General features: G+C 44.0%; 1 protein-coding gene across 1 annotated transcript; it reads right to left on the minus strand.

Moving 5' to 3' along the window:
* Positions 1 to 825: 825 nt before the first annotated feature.
* On the minus strand, positions 826 to 11,330 carry nptxrb (neuronal pentraxin receptor b). Its single transcript, XM_086294972.1, has 6 exons — positions 11,196 to 11,330; positions 10,207 to 10,998; positions 6,518 to 6,911; positions 5,349 to 5,590; positions 4,214 to 4,393; positions 826 to 3,470 (listed from the first exon to the last, which is right to left on the minus strand). Exons 2-6 carry the CDS (start codon positions 10,933 to 10,935, stop codon positions 3,225 to 3,227), a joined length of 1,791 nt encoding a protein of 596 aa, XP_086151098.1. The 5' UTR covers positions 10,936 to 10,998; positions 11,196 to 11,330; the 3' UTR covers positions 826 to 3,224.
* Positions 11,331 to 11,553: the final 223 nt, after the last annotated feature.

An 11,553-nucleotide genomic window follows, 5' to 3' on the forward strand; every position in this document is an offset into this window, starting at 1 on the left:
TGTTGATTTTTCAGTCTAGAGTGACAGAAGCCAGTTTATCTCTAAAGCTTTCTTTCCTGCCTCCCATAGATTATTAATATCTTCTTGGGAAACAGATCATAGATATCTTTTATTTCTTCTTCTTTGGCATCAAACACAGTGAGAACCTCGAGGGGATTCTTCTAACCAAACTCTCCCCTTTCAAAAAAAAAAAATGAATTTAGACAGATAAAAGGAAACTTACTTAAATTACAGCTAAATTTGGTGTTTTAGAGATAAAAGTATAGAGAGTGTAGACATAAATTGCTGGTCATCAGACTGTAAAGGTTGGGTTTTGAGGAAGTCACAGGAAACCAGCTGAAGTGAGATTGAGAACTTTAATGAAGTGTTGTGCAGTTGGAGGTTAGACTTGAGCTCACAGCTAAGATGAACCGATCGCCAAGAAATGTGGTGTGTGGGCAGATGAGCAGTCACGAATCATCATGATCTTCGTTAAATTTATGAGTAATCTATTATGTCTACATCAGCGGTCAGGATTTCTGTGGAGTGTCTTTGCTGAGTACTGCCTCCATGTAAAAGACACACACGTGCCATCTGACAGCAAATACGCTGTTAATCCAGTCTGGCACACAACAAAAAGAGCTTAAAGCCTTTTCTTAGTGTGTGATTATGTATAAAGGCTTGCATGCTGAGTGCAATTGTTTAGTTGAAGTGTAATCCGGATGGCTTGGCAAGTCTGAAGGAATCAGCCACTCAAACCCAGCACACACATCCCACACTTTCTTCTTTTCTTTCTTTTTGCTTTTGTTTTTTTGACGTCATGTTAAAAAGCTACGACTCCAGAACTGTTGTCATAACCACTTTATTAGTTTTTATCCACCTATTTCACAATACCAAAGAAGATCCATGAAGATGCAGATAAGGACAAGCGCAACACTGTCACAGCCATCAACGACCAAACAAAACCGAGAGAGAGAAACAGAAGAAAGAGACGACGAAGAAGAAAACTCTAAAAAAAAAACTCTGACCATTCTGTGGGCACGAGAGCCCTGGCAGGCACTTTACAACAGGGTGTCAAATTGTTTGCGGGAATGATGGATTGAGGTAATAAGTGAACAGAAGCACTGAGTGTATCTTAACCACAGTTCATTTCGCTGCACAGTGTTGACTGGATACATTTTTTAGCGTAGCTGGACGAAGCGAGAATTAAACCCTCGGCCCTCACAGTGCATCTGGTTTGCTCTTCCCTCCTCTATTTCCTGTGATGTCCGCCTCGCATATCCGCCTCAACTCCATGCAGGCCATTAAGCGCATCCATCTCAAGCTGACTATGAAAGATTCAAATCAAATGCCAGACATCAGAGGAATACAGCCATGTGACTTTACAGATTCGCCGCAAAAAAAAACCCAAAACAAAACACAGAGCATCACAGTTTAGTTAACTGTCTGTGAAGGTTCTCAGTCATCCAGGTCATCGTAGTCTAAGGAGCTTAGAAACAAAACGCCTGGACTTCTTTAAGGTTCTTTAAGGTTCTGAGCTCATCGTCTGGGAAGGCCCACTCACATCCTGGGCCATCAGACCTCAAATCACATGATGGGGTGGGGCTAGGTTTCACAATGAGCTCACCTGAAACCTTGGCTAATTGTGACCTACACCCATTTTCACACCTTGGCTCATGTGATTAGGTAGAGGATCATTAGGGGGTCCATTGTCCCTCTTGGGGGACACTCCCACAGAGCTTAAATCTGGGACACTCCACCGTTTGACCCTAAAACTGAAGAAGCTTCTCAGATGAGAAGTGAAATGTCTTCAAGCAAGTTAAATTAATTATTTAAGTAAAAAAAAGTCCCGTACGATCAACTTTGGAAAAAATGTGCTCAAAACCAAGCAACTTAAAACAAGGGAAATATATATATATATATCCTTCATTAAATGTAAAAAACGGGACTCAAATGCTTCCATGGTGCATAACTATCAATAAAAAATGCCAACAATCTAATGTAATCTAAAGGCTTAATGATTTTACTATCTATTTGTTTGGCTTGTAGTTCTTCAGGTTACTTAAAAGGTGGCAGTAGTTTGACTTTACTGTCGCTCAGTGGAAGCACAGTCTTCCCTTCAGGTTGTGTTTTCTGCACAGAGCCAGCTGTTAAGTACAAAATGGCCATCATGGAATCAGTCCACCTCATGCCCTCCCCCTCAGTCTGTGAGGATTTAATAAAAACATGTGTAGAGTGGGGCAGTGTGGAATACGTACACTGTAATTTTCACCAAAAAAACAAAACAAAACATTTACATTTCATCTGATTTACATTCAGTGATACCACAGTTATATCGTAATACCAGTTCTCTTAGTGGTGCTTAGTTAGACATGACGTTTTATTTCAGGGGTCGGCTGAGAGCGCTGTTTTATCTAAGCTGCAAACAATAAGAAAAGAAAAACGCTGCAACTTCACTTTGCTGGGCTGTGAGATGCACGAGAGGCTACAGCAGGCATGGGGCGGGGAGGAGCAGACTGATACAGAGCAACATTAGCAGAAGTACATTACACATTATACATTTATAAGTCCACTGGTTTACCGAATCGTGGTATGCAATATAGAAAAACCGAAAAGCACACAGACTTTACTCGACAGGATCATATACAGTTAAAAACGGACCAAACTCGGTTTCCCCATTGAGTAATAAAAATAGATATGACCACTAGAGCATGTCAGAAATCAGCTGTAGCATCATAACACAACCAGCTGGACACGGGATGAAGAAGAGATGGAATTTTGTGTCACTGTGTTGCAAAAAAACAACAATGGAGAAACCCTTAGATGTGGCATCGTTAAAGGTTCTTTCCATGACTGCACTGAAACCTGCAGGAATAATCTCGTATGGCTGACTGGCCCAAGAGATTATCATCTAAACCACAGATTCCACTCTATCAATGCAGAGTCTCCGTTTAAACACGTTCCCGCCAGAGGTTGATTGACCCATGCAAGCCTTCACTAAGGTGATTCTGTGACTAAACTCACTGTATCTCACTGCAGAAGTAAACACATGAGCGTGGACACCAACACAAAGAACAGAACAGATACACCACGCTTGACAATTTAATAGTCCACTGGTAGTAAGCTTACCAACCCCCAACAAGCAAATTATACTGGATGCTCCAACTTGGATAAAAACTCTTTAGACTCTTCAATTCACTCCTAAATTGACCTCTCAAGCATGGCTGCCCTCTCCCAGTCATTCTTCACTGTTTGGGGCCAGAGGGGTTGGATCTCTGGGCGGCGTGGCACGGGTCCAGGGACTCCTTGGTGGCGCCGCCGTAGACATCTACGTCGTGGTCGGTCCAGGGCGCGATGTTGCCCAGGGCCGAGGAGCTGCAGTCGGCCACGGCGGCCACCTCGGCTGGCTTCAACACCCGGTCCCACAGGTTAAACTGAGAGAGCTCCCCGACCAGAGCCTGGGAGGCATCAAAACGTCCACCCAGTGTGTCCTTGGGTAGAAGAGATAGCACATTCAGAACTTCAACACCAGCCATTTTAAACATTATTACATTATTATTTGTGGTGGGGGGGGGGAAAGGACGATTTCCATTGGAATATCGTTTGGCAGCAGTTTGCTTGACAAAGTTTTTAATTAACATTAAGTAAATAACGATTACCCACTTCTTTGGATAAATACCAAAACTATGCTTTAAATGTCAAATCAGGTAACTGGTGAAGGCACTGAGCTAAAATAAAGTTTATTCTGCAGGAAAATATTACATTTTTTCCTGATTTTGCACAAATACAATTAAAAGTATTAATTTCCCTCTTGTGTCCTGGGATTTTTCTCGATAAAATCAAGTCAACACATCTCAGCCAGCAGCAATCCATCAGCCATCCTCAGAGGAGATTAATGAAATACTTGCTCCCTCTCGAAACTATCCATCAAATTACGTCGTGCTCCATCAGTGTTTTTGTCTTTTATGCAAGGACAAAGGAGCTGCGGGATGAGCTTCGGGTTGTTCTTCTGACACCAGGGAGGGATAATGTCGCATTTCGTAACCGTTTTGTAATGTAGTTGTTTCGCTAATGAAGCAGCCAAGCGTGAGGATAAACACCATTAGGTTTCTGCCTCTTCATGTGTGAAAAGCTAATGGTGGTTCCTTAAAATAGCTCTCCTGGTTTCTCTGTGTATGTTTATCCATGGATCATTCACCTATGAATCATCCATCCATCCATGCATCCGTCTCACCTGCTCCTGTCCCAGAATGAGGACTCCCCCGGGTTTGATTGGGTGCCAGGCCGCCAGTCCCTCCCCTCGTCCCTTCATCTTCCCACCCTGGTAGGCCTTCCAAACCCCATCTCTGAGAGTCCAGCTGACACAGATGTGCTGCCACTCATCCTGTGGCAGGGACAGGGGCAGCTGCGCCACCTACAGGCCAGAGGAAACAACGGCCGCAGTTAGAATTTCTCAAACTTGCAAACACTGAGCTCGCATTATAATTGGAACACCTTTCACCACGGTAAACCTCGACTACATTGCACTCTCTCATGGGAACTATACAGCAACTATATGAGCAATATTAAAGGAAAACACTGCCGTGGAACTGACTGTTCCTCAATAATGTATGTTTGCTGTGGATCCCGCTGCTACAAATGCAGAAAAACACAAACAGAGGGCAGGTTCTTCTTACTTTTAATTGATTTTAATCAAGGCATTTGTTCTGGACAAAGAACAATTTTAGGCAAAGTAATGTTGCAGTTTGCGACTGAATTGTGGCCATGATAAATCACAAAAAAGTCTGATTTTAATGCTCTTTTTTTCCCTCCTATCTAGTTTATACTTGTAAATTTTTAATGTGTTGTTGAAGTGCACCGTCTGTTTTAGTTTTACGTTTTCTGCATTATGGGAATACACATATTTTTTTTTTTTTGGGGGGGGGGGGGGGGGGGGGTGATCGATGGCTGAAGTGGGATCAACACCAGCGCACACCTGAGGCTGAGAACCAAAACCCAAACTTAATGTAGATGGTGATTCACGTACTGTTTACTCAAACGACAGCACACAGCTGTGACATTTTCAGGTTTGCTTTTTCCATCACTCTTGTAAAATTCAATAAGTCTGTGAGAATGAACATGTTTACATCGCTCACTTTAATAACAGTAAGCCATCAACTATACTCTACTGTTCTGTAAGACATCGTAATTAGTTTCCTTGCAGGCTTCTGTGCTTGAGTAATTACAAGGAAACCTTAAAGGTTATGAGATATTAATGCTTTTCCCGACAAGAACCATTAATTTTCCCATGTAAAATGTTCTGACTTGTCCCAACGTCCAGATATTAGCACAGGTACAACAGACAGGTAGGTCTGAGAAACCCTCGTTACCTTGTCGTTGATAAGCAGCTCCACGGGATTGTGGACTCCCTGTAACAGAACCAGCTCATTGGGCTGCCCCGGCACAGAGTAGGAGAAGGGGGTCCCAATGCCACCCTCTTTGGCTTTGAGCCATAGGCAGGCAGTGAAGGCATACATCTCAGTAATCTCTTTCCTGACCAGGCCGTACATGTAGTTGGTCCGCATAGGGAAGGAGATGACAAAGCCGTCAGGGAACGGTGGCTCCGTCATCGCTTTGGAGACACACATGAAGGAGATGAAGAGAAAGAAGTTAGACGCTGTAAGGCAGACCCAGAGAGAAAACAGCGAGCGATGATTGCATTAATTTATACAAGGACACTGAGGCTTCCCTTCTCACTTGTCTCTGCTAGTTTGCGCTCAAGCCCACACTCGGGCGCAGAGCGCTTGGCAAGAGCTCAGATGTTACAGTTAATGATCACCCTCTCTAACTCGAGGCCACACTGCAGCTCTTAAAGCTGAAAAGATGTAGAGGTGGTCAGAGAGGTTGGGAGAATGACAGAGTGGTGAAAAAAAAGGGGATAAATCAGCACTTTCTCCTATTAACCTTCCTCTTGGCACCTCGCAAACTCTCAATCTCACCTCTGAGCGTCCACTTCTCCCATTATCAAAGAGCGTATACTCCTTTTTCGAGAAGCTTTCACCTGCAGTAACCTTATTTCTGCTCAGAAAATCTGCAAATAAAGCCCTTCAAAACCAACGTGACACATCCAGACCTCGTTCCTGACACCCGCAAAGCAAGAATCCTTCCCATAGGTCCCCCGTGAGGATGAAGATTAAAGCAGGTAAAAGCAGTGGATGATTTCAGATATATTATTCTCTCCTTCCTTTATTTTATTTTTATTTTTAGCTCTCAGCTCTCACTTTGACATTTTCCCACTCTTAAGCACTCATTAATCATCTAATTTTAATCTAAAGCATATTCTCTGCTGCTGAGATGACCCAGTTCACCAGCAGAGCTCGTTAAACTTTCATTTCAGCCTTCTCTTGCAATGCTCTGATCTACATTCAGCTTGATGTTGCCCTTGTCTTACTACCCTTTACATCAGTTAATCTGTCCCTTCCTTCGTTCATTTAGCCAACAATGTCATGTCTTTATTTCGCCTCCTCTTTTTTTCCTTTCTTCCCACCCCCATACTCACTGTGTTCCAGCTCGGTGACACGGTGGCTGACGTTGTCGATGCCCTTGTTGATCTTCTCATGCTGGCCCTGAGTCTCCTTCCTCATGGCCTGTCTCTCCTTCTCTAGCATCTTTATCTTCCTTTCCAGCTCCCCTTCCAGGTCCTCCACCCTCCAGGTGCTCTTTCCACGCCCAGGGGGACCCTTAGCAGGAGGCCTGGAGGCAGAGGAGCCTGGGGAAGCAGGACGGCGGCCCCCTGGGGCAGACCCTGCAGATAGGGAGGAAGTACTGCTGGAAGGCGGAGCTGGAGCCTTGCCGGTGTTACCAGCTGTGCTGCTGCCGCTGCCGCTGCTGCCGCCACTATTTACGCCCACAGATGTGTCTGTGAGGTTCAAAGCAGCAGGGCCTATCTCTGCCTGTAGGAGAGAAATAAGAAACACAAGGTCTGTGTTAGCATTGATGCTAGTTATTACTGGTTAGACACATTTAGAGAACAAATTTAACAACAGCAGATTTATGACAAGGACATAAAATGATTCAGTAGGTGAGTAATGCTACAGTTCCAGTGACAGTTTGGAAGTAATATATATATATATATATATATATATATATATATATATATATATATATATATATATATATATATATATATATATATATATATATATATATAGATGTCACCTGTGTATTCACAAATGAAACCAGGCACACCCACACTAAATGATGTGTTTATAATATAATAAAATGAATCATAATTTGTTCCTCTATGAATATTTGAACCCACTTAACTCCATGAAGTAGTGGGATTTGAACCCACCCAGATCTAACCACCGTGTGATTTGGAGATAGTCTACAAAGGAATATGTTTCACTTTTCTCTTTGCTAAAGTAGCATTTTATGACTGATTGTAAACATTAGTAGCATGAAACACTTTCTATATTTACTTACACTTAGTGTAGTTTTAGAGTCAGGTTGGGAGAGTGGCAGAAGGATTGTAGATTACAAACCGTGTTTTGTGTTCTCTGTTCAAAAGTAAAGTCACGCTACTATTTAACTGTTTTGGCTTATTACATGTGGCCCTTTAATGATTACTTTTCTAGAGTACAACCAATTATATATCATATCAGCCGATATCACTCACCTATTTGCTGATACTGACATATCAGCAAATAGGTTTTACAGCTGAAGATAAATGAAAAGTAAAAAAGCAACAAAGACGTGGGAGAAACACCCTTCAGCCTTGTTACTAATGTTGATGTTACATAGTTTGTCCACCAGAGGGCACTCTGCAACTTCCTTGTTAGCCAGTGTTTGGAACACCAAAAATTCATCAACCAGCTGATTTGAACAACTTGTTAAAATAACAAAAAGATTATTTTTAAAGTTCACTGTCATAAATAACTGAAAACAATAAATTTTAAGCAAATCTGTTTATGATTTGTGTTTTTTAAAAGAAATATCGATTGATATATTGGATTTCTGAATCACTAAATATCAGTATTACTCTTATATCAGTCTGGCTGAAGCCTTTTCTTAAAAGAAATGTTTTCTGTGCTTTAACATCGAGCATTTTTATCTTGGCAGCATTTTCACAGCTGCTAACCAAGAGTCAGTCTGCATGGTAATGTTAGAGCTTTTTGTTCAATGTCAAAAGGAAATGACTTTTTTGAATTTCAAGCACTGAAAGACATCCTTGTCAAACAACACAGTGGCACTGAATGCAGCCTGTCTAGACACAGAGGCATCTCCTTGTAAGCCATTTATCCTGGATGTTGCTGTACTCCTGGCTTTCCTGACCCATGATGTCTGGAAATATCCACCCCAGAATATGTGTTGTTACATGCAAAGACATATTTTCACCATGTAGGCTTTGTGCCAAAAATAATATATTTAGATATGACTCATTTGTTGTCATGAAAATTTACATTGGTAATTGTAAATGACTACAAATTTGAACATTTTATAACAAACCTGTGTTTGTTATATGTTTGTGTATATTTTTACATGGTATTTATCTAGATTAATACTTGGTTTTCTATTTAATTGTTCTCCTTTCTTTTATGTAGTTTTTTATCTTACCGAGACATCTGCTTACTGTGATATTTTAATTTATTAAGCTGTATATTTAACTACATCATTCTCAGCTTATTTGCTTTTTGGGATGAGTAAATTATAATTTACCATATTTCTTTATGGCTTTGTCGCAGCTTTATCTTTAGCACTAATCTTGCATCACCGAAGCTTCCTGTGAGCTGATTTTTTTCCACGTATGCTTAATATGATGTAATCATTTAGTTCTCCTTTGCCAAACATCTGCCCTGATCTATGTCTCAAGATCTGAATCTTTACTTTGTAATTAAATCTTTGGATTACACCCAGCCTTGCAGACAAGTCCTTTCCCAAGATTAAATGAAAAAAGCACAAGGACTCTGAGCTCCGTCCTCCTCAGAGCGTGTTGTCCAGATGTCAATGACCTCTAATCGTATTGATCACTTTCAATTTTTAATGCTGTTTATTTGCGCCTTAGGTTGGGCGTAGAGATGCCTTGAGCAATGTCAATAAATATTAATTAACTATTTTTTATGAGAGCTGAGGGTGAGAATATTGGCTAAAAGTGGAAAATGCTGTTAAAAAAGGCTGTCAGTGCAGTTCCTATTCACTGTGGGGATATTTGTGAAAAATACATGAACAGATTTAACATAATGGCAATGAGCAGAGCCCAGTCCTGTCTTTATTGCCTCTAAATATGGCTGCCATCGATGTTAGATGTAGTGGTGGTTTAAAACTGAAATGAAACTGCAGGGAAGGGGCTCGACTAATAAGGCAGCGCCATGGAGAGAGCTTTTGTAGCAGCCGGGCACTGGCAGTATTAGTAGCCTATGCAGAGCATAAGTTGAAAAAAGAAGGTGTTGGTGGAGGAGCTGTAAAGAGAGAGAGAGCTGTTAGTGTGGATGAGACGGCTTCGGGGGCGATATATAATATCAAGAGAGTTGCTGAGGCAGGACTGGATGTGGACGTCCAGGATATAAATTCTCACTGACGGAGACAACCTTGTAACTGACTGTGCTTGGAGAGCACCAGCAGTGATGCAGCAGTGTTTGTGTGTGGGTGTGTGTCTCAATCTTTGCACACACACACACACACATAAAATCTGACCCCCCTACTCCACCTCCCTCCTTCCTGTCCAGCCAGCTTCATGTTTTATTTATGTCTCCATCCTGCTGTGGGAGATGCGGTGGTACAGGGTATGAGGCAGCAGGGTGGGGGGATGCGGAGGAGCGTGAGGGCCAGCAGGTGGAAAGATTTCCAATGGGTCCGTGTGGAGCTTGCGCAAGAGATCAGGGGTATCTGTGTCACGAGTTAGGCTACTTGTCAGAGGAAAGAGGAGCAGAAGATAAAAGAGGGAGGGGAGAATGAAAAGAGGTGTAGAGAGATAAAGACCAGAGCCCCTCTTCAGGCTCAGAGAACCAGCAGAGCTGTGGCACTTTAATCTGAATCATAAGTCAATTCTAATGGTTAGTCCTAAACCACCACAGTGGATATCAAGCTAAAATTAGGATAGATCTTGAAATGAGCCTAATTTAGACTGAATGGCACTGACTCATCTGCTAATGCATCATTCTGGTGCCTCTCCAAATCTCCCGCTGTCAAACAAAACTCAGACAGGAGGTTAATCAGCGACAAGCCCGCACTCAGCATCCCTGTGTTTACCTCCAGTTTCTCAATGCGATCCTTCAGTTCCATGATGGCCCGGGCCAGCTCCTCCACGGCCCGCGCCGTCTGCAGCTGTGCCGCGGCGGATGAGGTCACATCATCCCCGGCCATGACGCGGCGGTTCCCGCTCCAGACCCCGATGCTGCGCTCCGGGATGCTCCGCTCGTCCTCCAGGCCGCTCTCGCACTCGCTGAGCTTCCCGGTCAGCTCCCTTATGGTCCTCTGGTCCATGAGGATCTGGTCGTTCTGCTGCAGGACCATCTGCCGGAGTTCCTCCGCGGTGGTCCGCAGGTCTTCATCCCCTGTGCCGTAGAGCGGATCGTCCGCCTGCTGCTGCTGGTGGTCCCTCCGCTGCCTCAGGTCTTTAGTCTTGCACTCTCCCACCGGCACAGGAGTGCAGATGAGTCGGCTGAAGCTGAACTGCTTCGCCGGCCCTCCACCCGTCTCCTCCCCAAGGTTGAGCTCGTTCAGAGTGGGAACCTCCACGCCGATGCCGCCGAGTCCGTTTCCACCATCGTACGACTCCGCGCCGTGCAGAGCGCCCAGCGGCCCGGCGTGAGCCACCGACCCCGGCTCCAGAGGCTGGAGCAGCGACTCCGACGTCAGGGTTCCGTTATCGCTGACGAGAGCGGCGCGTTTAAACGGATAAACGCTGGCAATGATGCAGATGACCGCGCCGAGGAAGGCCAGAGTGCCCGCTCCCACGAGCACCACTGCGAACTTCATGGTGACCGTGAAGAGCAGTGATGTAGATCAGGAGTTCAGACACAAGGTGACACACACACGAGCCTGCAATAAAAAACAAATACAAATAAAAATCCTTTAAAAAATAATTTAAAAAATAAAACAAAAACAAAGACTTGTCTGGGCTTTGGAGGCTGGAACTCAGAACAGCATGTAGGAAGACTGCAGCCCGCCTCAATATAATCTCAGCCTGACGTGTCAAATAAAGTCGCCAGATCTTTCAGGCGGAATGTGACACTTACTGTAGGAGCGGGTAGATCCGGGGCTCTGCTGCTGTTGTTTCCTCACCACCCTCTGTGTGTACCTAATGTTGACGGCACCGCGCTGTCTGGAGCAGAGATGCTCCCTCTCCAGTCTCCGTGTTGCTAAGCTGCTCTCCTCCGCGCGTTACTATGGGGATCTCTCGGAGAGGAGGAGCGAGGCTGTGGGCATGCGCGGGTCAGAGCCTAGGTGAACCTCCAGCAGCAGCCGAGCAAACAAGGCGATGATGGATCAGCGTGTGACTGCGCTGCCTGAGCGCACATCCTGTTCTGGAGGCTTGGAAGATAAAAGGAAGGAAAGGGGGGGGTGGACACATTTTAAAAACTTAACATAAAAACC

Source organism: Aulonocara sp. 'chitande type north' Nkhata Bay, linkage group LG6 (genome assembly GCF_057382095.1).
Source record: "Aulonocara sp. 'chitande type north' Nkhata Bay isolate Kocher_YH1m ecotype deep benthic linkage group LG6, A_spYH_male_GT1.1, whole genome shotgun sequence".
NCBI classification, from domain to species: Eukaryota; Metazoa; Chordata; class Actinopteri; order Cichliformes; family Cichlidae; genus Aulonocara; species Aulonocara sp. 'chitande type north' Nkhata Bay.

Excerpts from the sequence above, each read along its gene's own strand:
- nptxrb (XM_086294972.1), bottom strand. The coding sequence starts at position 10,935 with ATGAAGTTCGCAGTGGTGCTCGTGGGAGCGGGCACTCTGGCCTTCCTC. Across the intron at positions 6,912-10,206 it reads ATCGCATTGAGAAACTGGAG|GCAGAGATAGGCCCTGCTGC; the intron begins GTAAACACAGGG and ends TCTCTCCTACAG. Across the intron at positions 4,394-5,348 it reads AGCTGCTTATCAACGACAAG|GTGGCGCAGCTGCCCCTGTC; the intron begins GTAACGAGGGTT and ends TCTGGCCTGTAG.